Below are 15,165 nucleotides of genomic sequence, written 5' to 3'. Positions count from 1 at the left end.
GGTAATTACTGTTTTTAGGTTCTTTGTGGTGGAAGATCACATTTTACATGTGACCCAAGGATTAGTAACCAGGGCATACACCGATGAACTTTGGAACATGGCTCTCTCAAAGATAATTGCTGTCCTTAGAGCTCACTCAGTAAGTCAGACAATTTATGTTACTAAATTTTTAATTCATTTACTTTAAGAACTTTGATTTGCATGATATCAGAAGGAAACTACTTCATTCTGCATAGTTTCGTTATTGCTTGGATTTGGAAATAATAATGTCAAGTTTTGTTTGGTGATATTGGGCTGTGATTTTGCAACTGACTGGGGCTTCCCAAGACAAGTTTAGTCCAGCATTATAGAAAATGAAGAATTAAGCTGGTCTCATTAGTCTCAACTGACACTTCATTAGATCACTGAAAAACACCATTAAGAAAGGGTTTTTAATTATCATTCCAAATTCTTTGCTTTCAAAATAAACTCCACCATTAAAACTCAATAATGTATTCTTCGTTGTTCATAATTTGTTTGCAGTAATAGTTACTAATTTATTTTAAATATGCAATTGTCAAAATTAGAACACATTTGAATAATTAACTTTCATATGAGATATTTTTATGTATAGAAGTAAAATGATGAAATGTTTTTGTAATATGCCTTTTGTGGAAATAATAAATATGTTAGTGTTATAAAGACTACTAAAATTAACGATTGCTCAGTGTAGACTTTTTCTTAGGACAGTTTTAGTAGTTTATCTTCAGTAAAATCTCTCCATACTTAAAATTTTGTAATCTTTGATTTATAATTTTATTATGGAGAATAGAGATTGAAAATGTTTTGAAGGATTATTAGTTTATATGATATTTATGTTATAAATGCACTATGTTTTTGTTCATCAGGAATGTAGATTATTAATACATTATCCAGTTAACTACAACTTTTTATAACATATTAATAAAGAGCAATGTTTTATCATGGTTTATGTGCAGACCAGCTCTATATATGTAAGATTTAAGACTTAAATTGTCATTCTTATATTGGAAGAAATAATATATTTGTGTCTCTTTTATAAGAGAGTAGGTAAATGATTGAAAACAAAATATGTTGTCTATATATAATCCATCCTTTTCATTTTAAAATAACTATTAGAAACGTAAGCATCATTGCTTTAATTAATTAATTTATTTTTAATCTTTAATCAATCAATTAATTAATTAATTAATTTGTTGTTAAGCACCTACAGCACCTGATATTCCTAGGTGGTCTCCCATCCAAGTACTAACCAGGCTCGATCCTGCTTAGCTTCTGCGATTAGATGAGATCAGGCACGTTCAGGGTGGCATGGCCATAGACCAAGCATCATTGCTTTAACCAAAGCTTAGTGTGCATAAATTGTAGCAAAAAAATTTTTCATATAATACAGATACTTTAGATATGACATTTTATGATTTTCCCTAAGAATTTTTACTGAATAGAGGAAGCCAACTAACTAATGGGTCTAACTGGTGGATCTAACTAATAACCAAGATTTAAAATTTATCGTGAGTCTGGCAGATTAAAGGAAAAAATTTCAGGTTTTATTTCTTAGTTTTTAACCAAATGACTCTGGTTTTTGTTTGTGTTTCCACCTCTACACCTACCCTCCCTCACCCCTCCTCTCAGTCTTATTGCACTGATCCTGATCTTGTTCTGGAGCTGAAGAATCTCATTGTAATATTTGCAGATACTTTGCAGGTGGGTGATACTCTAACAATTAATGGCTATTTTAAGCACTTAAAGATATACAAAATAATAGACCATGTTCATTTATTTTATTGTGAATTAATGGTAATAAATAAGTAGTAACCAAATGTTTACTTATGTATTGGTATCCCCTATTACCTAAGACTTTGTATACCACTTCCTTCCTTATCATGAAGCTTGGACAGAGCTCAGGGAATATTACCTTTTTTTAAATATTGGTCATTCCATTGGAATAAAGTATTTTTGTAGTTAAAAAAAATGTACGTGGTGTAATGGAAAGAACCCTGAACTAGAAATTAGAGGATACAATTTCTGCCTTAGGACAATGATCGTGGGCCCTGGGAGTCACTTAGACACCAAATTTTGTTCTACTTCTTTTTATGTAGACTAATTATGTCTACAACTTTTCCAAACTTTAGATCCTCATTTGTGAAAACACGGTTATCACTAGTTTTCAGAATTGTTTTGAGTTTTAAATGTGATGATAATTATGAAAACACGTAGTTTGAAAGCTGTATCCACTCATTTCCTTTCTAATTTCAGGTGTGCTATGACTATGAGCAAATCACTTTACTTTGAGTTTTTTTAAAAAATAAAATTAAAACTGAATTATCTAAAAACTCAATGCCTTTGTGATTTCAGTATCAAAGTTTTAAGCTTGTCCCTTCTCCTTGATCACAGATAATAAAGGATTTGATTGCTTTTTGTTTTCATGTTTAAATTTATGGAATTTTTATGGTTGTAATGTTTCATTAAATATAAACTAGCATTTTATAAAGTGTGATAATAGATGTTACTTCAATAAGAGTTCTGTGGTAAAAAACATTTGGGAAATGGTAAGTGAAATAAAGCAGATTTCTCCACTGAAAGCCTTCCTCAGAGCAAATTTATACCATAAGTCTCCAAAAGGAAGATGATTATGCAGCATTTTCCCAATATATTTGACCCTTGAATTTTTTTTCCTTTATAACATCTGTTAGATTTATAGTTTCATAAAATGTGCTAACTTATTCTAAAGTATTCATAAAATATGCTAATTTAAACTATTTACTTCATCACAAGAATCTTTTTGTCCTAAAGTAATAATTGTCCACTCTATTATTAACCTAAGGCGATTCCACAAGCTCCTTTAGTAAATTATTTTATTGCTTTTTATCTTTATTATTTGTGTGGCTTATACTATAAGACCAAAAAAATATTAATTTTCTTGTTTTTATAAAATGTTTGACTAATTTACATGTAATACTGATCTTTCTGCAAAAAAAGAAAAAGAAAGAAAAAACTTGTGGTAAGTTTTATTGGAGACTGCCTTAACTTTTTAGGCCTATCTCAAAGTAACTTCAGGGAGTTTTGCTATCCTTAATGACTTAAAGCTTTACTACTCTGAATCTAGAGTATTTGATATGGTTCCAAGGAACTTTCCAGAGACTGGAAGAGTAATTGATTAATAGTTAGGTAATAGAGGCATTAAAAAAGTAATAGGGAAGGGTGCATAAACTTTTGTAAATATACCTTTCTAATCTTACAGCTTTTAAATAAGATTGAGAAAGACAAACCAGTCCTCTCTACTTAATCAGAAATCCTACAGTGTTTTCATTTTATTAAATATTGACAGGCTGAGTATTAGGTGGATCTGAATTAATAAATGCTGGCTTTTCAAGTTATACCTATTAATTGAAGAATTTGAGAGGGTCTTTTCATAAAAACTTATTAAAGAATATTGTATAATATTTAGTTTAAAACTGGCACTTTGCCATCCGAAGGAAACTTTTCTTTTTAAAATGTCATTATTTTATTATTTAAAACAAAGCTGATTAAACAATAAAGTAAAAAAGTAACACCACCATATTTATAGTTCTGCTTTTTGCCTATTGAACAAATCAAAAGTAAACATTTTTTGATTCATTCACTCACATTTTTGAGCACCCACTATATCCTGGCAGCTAGATGATGTATACAGTAATAGAGACTTAAAAATCAATAAGACAGTAAGGACATAAAAGTCCCTGAATTCAAGAAATTCACAGTTTAGTTGTAAATATAAGATTTATAATATGTCATACTATTAGAGCAGTATATTAAAGAGCTTTGAGCTTACAGAGGATAGAAGGACTAACTTTGATTTCAGGAGTTGTAAAAAACTGTTCGGAATGGTGAAATTTAAGCTGGATTTTGATGGATGAGTTCAGCAAGTAGATATGGAGGAAGGAGCATTAATGGCAGAGAAAATAGCATGTGTAAACTATAGATAGAGGTATGTTATAAGCATGAGACTGGTTGAGCAACTTGATGGCATTAGAAACTAGCATATGGGTGTGAGCGAAGAAGGGCAAATAGTGGTATTGAAACTGATAAGGTAATTTGACCCAGATTGTAGCAAGTCTACTAAAGCTTTCTATAGTTTTTAACCAGGAGAATGTCATGATCAGATTTGCACTTTTAAATGATAATTTTGAGAGTCTGGGCAATAGATCGAGTTGAAAGAGACAGACGGTTGAAATTTCAGTTTAGGAGGCTCTTACAGCGGTCTAGGCAAGAAAAGAACTGAAATAAAACGGAATATTTCTGGAAGAAAGAAAGTTAGTAATTGATGGAGAGAATGATAGATTTGAAAGATTTGTGAAGGAAGTGAAATCAAAAGAATTTGGTGACTGATTAGAGGTTTCAGAGAGGGGCCATTTAGAAGATATTCAAGGTTTTTTTCCTGATAAACTGGATCGACCATAGAACTATTAACAGAGACAGGAAATTGGAAAAACACTTGTTTTATTTGGAAAGGGAGGAAATAAGTTAACTTTAATGTGCCAGCTGACTGGCAAACTGACTAGAGATGTCTAACAGGTGTTAGAATTAAATAGTGTTGGAATTTACCTAGAGACACAGATTCAGAATAATCATATAAAGTAGTGTTTGAAGTCAACAGACTTAAGACTGCCCTAAAGAGTTAGAAGAAAAGATTAAAGGATGGAGATAGGAGAAGAAAAAGGAAACCAGAAAGATCGTTCATAGATAAAAAGGAGAACAAGGAGAGTGGTATTATATAGAATTCAAAGCAGAAGAGTTTCAAGAAAGAGATAAGGTAGAGTGAGAGATCATTGAATTTCATATTTAAGAGGTAATCTGTGACATTGTTGAGAGCACTATCAATAAAGGAACTAGAAGTGAAATTTAAGATTGTAGGAGGGTTTGGCTATGAGAGGAATAACAAAGGGAGGTGGCTGATAGGGCACAGAAAATTGAGGAAGGGCTCTTTTTTTCTTTTGTTGTTCTTGGTGTAAAGAGGGGAGGCAATTTAGCATATTTATTTAGCCAAGAGAAAGAAACTATTGGAAGTTAAAGACACAGTAAAGTGAATAGATAACCTGTCCAGTGGTTCCAACTGGAGATAGGATCAAGAACAAAGATGCAGAAGTTGGAGAGTGAAAATGTTTTGTACTGACATGGGTAAGATTTCAATGAATTTGGAGTTGGAGAGTACATGTTTGATGAATAGATGTAAATTTTCCGTATACAGCAAAGTCAATCTTAAACTGAAGGTGCAAAAGGAAGTCAGCATGTTTCAGACATAATATATTCCCTTTTCTTCTAGTATCCTATTTAAGGACGACTTTGCAAGACACAATTATGTAGATCATTAATCTTGAACTTTTTCTCTAGTTCTGACTTCTAAATATATTTTAAGACTAGAAAGTAAAAAGGGAGAGAAGAAATGGAAAAATTATTCCAGCTGCATAGAACTCTTTCTACCTAAGGCAACCTAGTAGAAAGTCAAAAAGATATCTTTTTTTTATACTGTTGGAATGACATACAGTGTGCTATAGTGGTCAAACAATTCTCTAGTATTTGCATATTTTTAAATGAATATATTTATTTGATTTATTTATCCTCTTTTTTATGTGTGTGTTTTAGGGTTATGGTTTTCCAGTGAACCGACTTTTTGACCTTTTATTTGAAATAAGAGATCAATACAATGAAACACTGCTTAAGAAATGGGCCGGAGTTTTCAGGTTAGTGTAAAGTTGTGGTTCCTTAATGTGGTGAAAAAGTTTGTCATGCTAAAGTAGTTGTTCTGGACAACAAAGCTAAAACTACAAGTGGAAGCAAGAGAGTGCATATGAATTTCGAAGGACAGAACTTACTTCATATTGAATTTTAGAATTCTGGATGATTATATAGTATTTCCTATTTAGACCTTTAACTGACAAATTAAAACTGCTTTTGTAATAGTTGGGTTTTTAAATATTGTCATACAGCCTTCTAATGATAGGTTTCCTAATATTATTCAATTCTCTCTTAACAGGGACATTTTTGAAGAAGATAATTATAGCCCCATCCCTGTTGTTAATGAAGAAGAATATAAAATAGTCATCAGTAAATTTCCCTTTCAAGATCCAGACCTTGAAAAGGTACAAGTTAGTTTTTAATTTAAGAATTTTCTTAAAAATAAACGTATGAAATTTATTGCTACGTAATATTAATCTGATACTGTGAGAATGGCTTCTTTTGAGGCATTTTTTTGTTGTGTTATTTAAGAAAATAATTATGTTTTGTTAACTTTTAAAGGTTATGTTACTACTACTACTACTACTATTTTGGTGAAGTTAAGAAGAAACTTTCCTAGGGATATTAGGAACAGTTGTCCCAAATGTTAGGTAAATTCTCAGAGCAGAGTTACTAACATTGAGTGGGTTCCAAATTAGATGTACTAAATGTTGAGTAGATTATAGGAATAAGAGTATATTCTAAGGAAAGAGAGGGGAATTTCTTTGAAATATCCATCACTGTGGAAGATCTTATTTTGTGGCTTTTTTTCCCCCACAAAAAGTTTATCTTGGTTATGTAAGAGGTTTATGAAAACAATAACCACTTGTAGATTTTTTCCTCAAGTAGGAATATGTGTTTTTGGAGTCAGGCTATCTGAACAAAGGACAGGATAGAAAAAGGAAATAGACCAGCGCGGAGAGTATTCTGGGACTACACATCATTGTACATGTGTGTGCATGCACACACACAAACACACACCTTGAACCTATCCAGTAACTTTGGGTAGCATAAGATCTCATGGGAAAAGGGTATTATATTTCCTGTTATTGTGTGAATTATGAGTGTATATTTTATTCTTATATATATAAACTAAGCATATTATGTGTAATAGTCACTAAATATAGGACCAGATAATTAAATACATAGCTTTTAGATTATAGCTAACACTGCCATTGCATATACCTAATAGTTGTACTCTAATACACACAGAAGACCAGAGTAATTAATCTAATTCTATGTTTTTGAAACCCTAATCAAAGTTGTCCCTGTCAGGAAATGTTACCAGAATATTCTGCATTGCATGGCTTGATTTTGTTTTGTTTTAGTTACTGGTAATAAAGTTTGTTTAGGGTATAGCATCTCCATAAAGAACATTGGATTGATCTGGGTTCACATGCTGACTCTGCCTTTGGCTTATTATGGGCAAGTGACTTACCCTATTTGGGCATTTGTGGCTCATCTGTCAAGTGAGGAAGTTGATCTAAATAATCACTAATGTTCCTTCTAATTACACTAAAGTATTCCAAATAGGTTTATAGTTAAAAAAGGAAGTTTAACTTAGTTTGTAGGGTGATTCCAAAATATGCAGTAAGATTAAACTCATTAGAAATTGTATTCATTGGAACATATATTACTTATCATTAAAAAGAACCACTGTTAAGGTAAAAGCCACATGGAAATTTAAATTCGACAACTTAAAAAGAAATCGCATAAGTTATTTAGTAACAGTCTTTTGGGTTGTGTGTTTTTAATTTTTCTCTAGGTATAATTTTCAATTAAAACTATTAGGAAAGATGTAAAACTGTTGCTCAAATAACTTGAGTTGTTATTTTTAGTGTAAATTATGAGTGAAAAATAAGTAAGATGGAACATAGATGCAAAAATCAGTCTTTTTGTAGATAGCTATGATAATTTGATTAGAACCCTTTGGCTAAAATAAGAGCATATTTATTCTGTCTTTAATGTCATTAAAATAAATTCTTAATACTGAAATGGTTAGTATTGGGTTCATTATTCTGCAAAGCATAAATTGGATGTGTTAGCATTTACATTGTTATCAAGTAATTTTAAAGAATAGCAATTCTTCGGTTGATTTTAATAGTACTACTGAGTCTCTAAATTTGGAAAGATTGAACCTACCAGTTTTGGAGAGACAGTGCTCTCTATGAATGTTTTCACTGCTAGCTGGTTATAAATTTCCTTATGCTAGATGTACCTAAGAATACATTTGTTCATTCAAATATTTGTCCTTACCTACTATATAGTAGCCACTGTGCTACATGCTAGTTTTTCAGTCTCTTCTGTCAAGGCAGTTATAGTCAATTGGGAAAAAGATAAAAAAAACAACAACAGGAAATTACAATAACAGAAGTTGACACTGCTCAAGATAGAGGAAGTAGCATGCAGAAAGGCTGTAATTCTGTAATATAAAGTACAGAGTTGATAAAGTACAAGAGATGAAGATCAAGAAATGAAGATGAAGTAGAAAAAGGCTAAACTATACTAGCTCTTATAAACAGTGTTAAAGAGTTTTAGCCTCTATCCTGAGGGGGCTATGAGAAATCACCACAGGATTTTAAGTAGTAAAAACATAGTCAGATTTGTGCTTTAGAAAGATCTCTCTGGCTGGTGGTAGAAAGACTAGGTAGGGGATTGTTGCAGTTACCTTGATAAGAGAGATTGGTGACCTGAGTGAGAGTTATGGCCATGGAATTTAAGAAATATTTAGAATGTGGGAAGAGGAGTTGGTGATTATTTGTATATGAGAGATGATGAAGATAGAGAGGTCAAGTGATATAGCCAAGTTTCTGCCTTGGACAGTGGTAGCATTCACTAAGCTAGGAAGCACAAGAAGAACAGATTTAGAAAGAAAGGATGATAATTTCACTTTTGGATCTATTGAGCATGTCTCAGATACCATCAAATACTGGTATGCAGTTACAGGTGTTGCAGCTGAAGTGTTATAGCCAAATGGAGGTGTCCAAGTAGTAGATAGATGTATGGATGTGGACTCCAGGAGAAAGATTTGGCCTGGATTTGTAGATTTGGGAGATGTTGGCACTTGCTTGGTAATTGAAGTCATGAGAGTAGATGAGATCACCCAAAGACAGTATGTGTGTAAAGAAGAGAAGATGATCTAGGATAGAACCCTAAGGCATAGCAACCCTTAAGGGATGGCTAGAAGAGATATAGAGAAGAGATATAGAAAGGGATGGCTAGAAGAGATATAGAAAAATAAGAGTAAAACTAGTGTGGGGCATGGATACCAAAGAAGGAGAGATCATTTAAGAAGCAGGAGGGGGCCAACTGTGTGAGTTATTTTGCATAAATCAGGTAACATGAGAGTTGGAAAAGTCCATTGGATTTAACATTTACAAGGTCATTGGTGACCTTGGAGAAGGTGCTTTCACTGATAGAGCTAGGTTGCAATGAATGTGAAGGTAGAAGTGTAGATTAGACTTGACTTCATGAAGTATAAATAAGGGGCTTTTGGTATAAATCTTGGAGAGAGTTTGTCTTTTAGAAACTGAGAGTTTCCTAATGGATGTTGGCTGATTAAGCAGATTAGCCAAGAAGCACATTGTAAACCATTGTCTGCGTACCAGTATTTGATGGTATACTGGATGGAAAGCTGTTATAAGGTATTCTAGGAGTTATGGAATGAAATGGATACCTTCTTGAATTGATGTCAAGCCTTCATTGAGGGTGAGTAAAGGGGGTCTTAGAATTGTTTGATGACTGAGCCAGGAAGCTGGCCCATAACTTTTGTAGCCAACCTAACTCTTGTATTGTCTGCAGAAAAGTAGACAGCTAGGCATCTTCTGCAGGCTACTTATCAGAACATAGAGAGGTATTAATATATACTTTTTCCACTTGGTAGAAGTCTGATAATATGATTTAAGATAAATTGCCACATTATTTTCTTAAATGTTTTGGTTTCTTTAAAATCTCGTAAATAATGTAGAAACATAACAGTAGATTTTGAGATGCAGGTATTTACTATTAATTCAAATGTGAAATCTAGTTAATTTTTATACATTTAGGTGATTAGATTATCTTTGTTTTTTTAATTTTTAAAAACAACATCAACTTTGTTTTTCTTTTACAGCAATCTTTCCCAAAGAAATTCCCCATGTCTCAGTCAGTGCCTCATATTTACATTCAAGTTAAAGAATTTATTTATGCCAGCCTTAAATTTTCAGAGTCACTACACCGGAGGTGAGTTTACTATAAATGTATCCTTATCACAGCTATTTTTACAAAACATTAATACTTGATTTCTAGGCCATGACTCTTTAATGGATTATCATATCATTGGAAAGGCTACTGTATTTTAGTGACATGTGGGGTTAACTTGCTATAAATCTGATATTATATATATATTTTTACTTTTTATTATTTCTTATTATATAAATCTTCAGACATACATAAGAGATAATAGGATAGGAAACACCTATGTTCTCAGCATCTAGATTTAACAATAATATTTTGCCATAATTTTACTATTTTTTTTGCTGAAGTATTTTAAAGCAAATTCCAGAAATAAGGACATTTTACTTTTAAATACTTTAGTTTGTATTTCTAAAAAACAATAAGAATGTTTTATTGTTTACCTCCACTTAACAAAATTAACACTAATTCATAATGTCATCAGTTCCCTAGTCCATCTCAGTATCAACCTTTCTAGGTTGTTCCCAAAATGTCTTTTTATAGTTAGTGTGTTTGAATTAGGCTCCAGATAAGGTTCGCACCTAGCATTTGTTATAAAATCTGTTTTACCAATGTCCTTTTTTAAGTTATTTAGATCTTATTTATTTTAGTTTTTCTATTGTTCAGGTTATCAGTAAAACAGTATCCCTTCTTTATCTGTGTCGTTGACTTGTCAAAAAGCTGATATTCTCAATAGTTTTGTCTCAAATTGGCTTAAGGTAAAGATTCATATAGAATAATAGAATTAATAAAGCATGCTGTGGCAAATTGGTATCATTGTCAGTATTGGAGAGCAGCACAGCAACTGTTGGTAACTATAGCCAACTCGATTTATTGACAACAGAATGAATGCCATTTATGCTATTGGCTCAGTGTTCTATTTGAGACTTATTCTTGAAGCTGCAATCCTGATGAAAGTAATACCCTACATTTTTGGCAATAGGAAATGTGATATTATCCCAGTTTTGGTAATAAGGAAACTGAGGGTCAGAGAGACTACGTCATTTATTCAGAATAACCAGTTAGTTTGAGAGCTGAGATGAAGGAGCATTTCTGACTCCTATATCAGTGAAAGTGTCTGTCATAAAAGGAATGAACAGTTAACATTAGAGGAACATTCATCTTTATGCCACACCTTGTACCAGCTACCTAGATGGGCCTTGAAGTTTAGTCATATACATTATAGTCATATTTCTAATTGTGAATACTCCTGGAGGAGGGAGTGGTGATATCGGCTTTCAAAATGTAACATTTCTCACTGAAATCTATTCTTTTGAATTTATGTACTGGATAGCAGGAAATATCCTTTGATATGAAACACTTCTGAATTTTAAGTCATAAAAAGCTATGAAGGCAATTCAAATATGACATTTAGTTTTTAAGCTGAAGCAATGAGAACAATGACAGTCATTTTTACAGTAAAAGACACATTTATACTGTGTCTCTTATTGTAAACTACCATTATTTTGGATTCAAACAATCTATAAATAAATGGAAAAAGAAATATGTGTTCTGCCAGGGTAAAAGAGTATCTGATTTTAGGTTTTACGCTACTTTTTCCTTGTGAATAAGAATTCCTTAAAAGATTTTAAAATTTGTATTGTTGAATAATGAGTTGGAGAGAAAAAAAGAAAGGAAGACAAATACCTAATGCATAGCATCTGTTATTCTGTCTGTTTCTCACAAGTCAGTCATTTTCAAGGTTCGTAGACCAGCAGTGATATTCAGAATCCATAGACCAGCAGCATTAGCATCACATGGGAAATTATTAGAAATGCAATCTCAGACTTACTGAATTAGAAACTCTTAGGGTGGGGCCCTTGGTTTTACTAAGAATGAAATTAGAAATTGATATTTTGTGATGACTTGCAAATATTTACTAAGTCATCAATCTTTGGGGGAACAAAGAATATATTAAAGCAATATGGAAGAATATTAACTATCTTCTTTTATTAAAAAAATTATATAAAATTATAAAAAATTATATAAAATTAAATAAATCAGCAACTGACTTAAAGTCAATATCAAAATATATCTTATAAATAGCAATCAAATATTACTTTTTTCAAATAAATAACTGATTATTTTTATGCAATAATAAAATAAATGAAGAAAAATAAAAAAAATAGTCACGAAGAGGTGAAGGCAGTGGTTCAAGGAAAAGATTCTGAAATAATCAGTGGTGACAACAAGGAAGGAACATAAACAAGAAGTTTTAGAAGCTTGAAATTAGAGTACTTGTGAATAATTAGATGAAGTTAAGGGATAGAGAACAATTTGGCTACGTTTTCGGTGGACTTAACATTTGTTTATATATTCTCAAATAGATTCTAGTTATAGTTAAACACCTCTGAAAACAATGATTCTTGCATTCATCTGTTATTTTGAGGTAAACATATACAAGTGAAAGGGAGAAAGAAGTCTGTCCTTTACAGTCATCCTACAACTTAGCTCAATGTTATATTTGAGAGTTATCCTTGAAGCTGCAATCCTGAACCTTTAACATTGGTCCCCCTAATCTTTTCATTAAATGTAGATTATCTTAACATTTTCTAAATTGGTAGTATGTACATTCAACAAGGCTTTTATGCTGACGTTTTTTAAAAAAATTATGCTTTATTAAATTCATTAGTTATTTTCACTTTGTTGAAAATAATAAACAATTCAGAATATAGAGACAGCATAGTTAATTTAAAAATATGTAAATCTAAATTTATCTAGATTATCAGCTTTTCTAACATTTTTACTTAAAAAATTTGTATCTGTGCCCTATAATTGAGCTATTAGAGTTGCTTTGTTTTTATGTCATTAAAGAATTATGGAAAAATTATTTTCTAAGTTTAAAGCTCTTACTATGTTCAAACATTTTGGAGTTAGATTTTTAGAAATTCAAGATACTTCAGAGCTTTTTAGTACAAATATTTGGGATCCTCTTTTTAAATTCAATTTATTGGAGTGACACTGGTTAATAAAATCATATCAGTTTCAAGTGTACAATTTAATAATATGTCTAATAAGTCATATGTGTATTGAATTGTGTGTTTACCACCCAAAGTTAAATTTCCTTCCATCACCATATATTTGACTGTCTCTATCCTTGTCTACCTCCCCTCTTTCCTCCCTCTGGTAACCCAAAACAATTATCTGAATATCTGCTTGTTTGTCATGTTTGTTTGTTGCTCTCAATTTCATATACCACAAATGAATGAAGTCATATGGTTCTCAACTTTTTCTAACTTATTTCGCTTAGCATGATTATCTCAAAATTCATCCATGTTGTTGCAAATGGCGATATTTCATATTTTCTTATGGCTGAGTAATATTCCATTGTGTATATGTACCACATCTTCTTTATCCAATCATCTATTGAAGGACACTTGGTTGTTTCCATGTCTTGGCCACCATGAATAATGGTGCAATGAATATCAGGATGCATCTACCTTTATGAATAAATTATTTCAAATTTTTTGGGTAGATACCCAGAAGAGGGATTGCTGGGTCATATGGTATTTCTATTCTTAATTTTTTGAGGAACCTCCATACTGTTTTAATAGTGGCTGTACCAATTTACATTCCCACCAGCAGTATATGAGGGTTTCTTTTCCCCCACAATCTTTCCAACACTTATTACTTGTCTTGTTGATGATAGCCATTCTGACAGATGTGAGGTGGTATCTCATTGTGGTTTTAATTTGCATTTCCCTAATAGCTTTCATATGTTGGCTGTTTGTATGTCTTCCTGGGATAAATGTCTGTTCAGGACCTCTGCCCATTTTTTAGTTGGATTGTTTGTTTTGATTTTCATTGTTGAGTCGTATGAGTTCTTTGTATATTTTGGATATTAGGCCCTTATTGGAGGTGTTGTTTGCAAATATCGTCTCCCATTCGATGGTTGCCTCTTTGTCTTGTTGATGATTTCTTTTGCTGTGCAGAAACTTTTTAGTTTGATATAGTCTCATTCATTTATTTTCGCTTTTATTTCCCTTGCCTTTGAGGTCAAATTCATAAAATACTCTCTAAATCCAAGGTCCATAAGTTTGGTACCTATGTTTTCTTCTATTATATTTATTGTTTCAGGTGGTATATTGATCCATTTTGAGTCAATATAGGTGTATGGTGACAGATAGCAGTCTAGTTTCATTCTTTTGCATGTGGTTTTCCAGTTTCCCCAGCACCATTTATTGAAGAGGCTTTCCTTACTCCATTGTATGTTTTTGGCTCTTTTGTTGAAAATTATTTACCCATATATATGAGGGTTTATTTCTGGACTCACTCCTGTGTATCTCTTTTTCTGCCAATACCACGCCATTTTGATTATTGTCGCTTTGTAGTATACTTTGAGTTCTGGCAGAGTGATACCTCCGGCCTTGTTCTTTTTTCTCAGAATTGCTTTGGCTATTTGGGTCTTTTGTGCTTCTATACAAATCTGATGATTTTTTTTGTTCTAGTTCTTTTGAAAATGCCATTGGGATTTTGATGGGGATTGCATTAAATTTATATAATGCTTTGAGTAATAAGGCCATTTTAACTATGTTTGTGTTTCCAGTCCATGAACACAAATATTTTTCCATTTCTTTGTGTCTTCTTCAGCTTCTTTTAATAATGTCTTATAGTTTTCAGTGTACAGGTCCTTCACATGCTTAGTTAAGTTTACTCCTAGGTATTTTATTCTTTTTATTGCAATCGCAAAAGGAGTTTTGTTTTGTTTTTATTTTTCATTTCTTTTTCTGAAAATTCCTTGTTAGAGTATAGCTTTGCTATAGGTTTTTGAACATTGATTTTGTATCCTAAAACTTTACTGTTTTCGTTTATTATTTCTAGTAATGTTTTAGTGGAGTCTTTAGGGTTTTCTATATAGAGAATTATGTCATCTGCAAAAAGTGAGAGTTCAACATCTTCATTCCCTATTTGGATGTTTTTAATTTCTTTTTCTTGCTCAATTGTTCTACCTGGGACTTCCAACACTATATTGAATAATAGTGGTGATAATGGACAGCCTTATCTTGTTCCTGATCGTAGAGGGTTTTCAGTTTTTCCCATTAAGTATGATGTTAGCTGAGGGTTTGTCATATATGGCCTTTACCATGTTCAGATACTTTCCTTCTGTACCTATTTTATTAAGTGTTTTAATCATAAATGGATGCTGTGTCTTGTCAAATGCTTTTTCTGTATCTTTTAATA

The 15,165-nt window shown here is 31.9% G+C and overlaps 1 protein-coding gene and 1 pseudogene across 2 annotated transcripts in view; one reads left to right on the top strand and one right to left on the bottom strand.

Moving 5' to 3' along the window:
• Positions 1-15,165, top strand: part of EXOC6 (exocyst complex component 6) — a 170,036-nt gene that overhangs the window by 68,341 nt on the left and 86,530 nt on the right. For both annotated transcript variants that reach the window (XM_039871724.1, XM_039871722.1), the window contains exons 11-15: positions 19-139; positions 1,651-1,722; positions 5,641-5,738; positions 6,032-6,137; positions 9,884-9,993. In XM_039871724.1, the coding sequence (XP_039727658.1) occupies positions 19-139; positions 1,651-1,722; positions 5,641-5,738; positions 6,032-6,137; positions 9,884-9,993 (507 nt within the window). The remainder of the gene's footprint in view (positions 1-18; positions 140-1,650; positions 1,723-5,640; positions 5,739-6,031; positions 6,138-9,883; positions 9,994-15,165) is intronic.
• LOC120610028 (uncharacterized) lies at positions 1,223-1,341 on the bottom strand (annotated as a pseudogene).

Source organism: Pteropus medius, unplaced genomic scaffold (genome assembly GCF_902729225.1).
Source record: "Pteropus medius unplaced genomic scaffold, Ma_sr-lr_union100, whole genome shotgun sequence".
NCBI lineage: Eukaryota > Metazoa > Chordata > Mammalia > Chiroptera > Pteropodidae > Pteropus > Pteropus medius.
The sequence above is the reverse complement of the archived record's forward strand: the minus strand, read 5'-3'. Positions and strand labels throughout refer to the sequence as shown.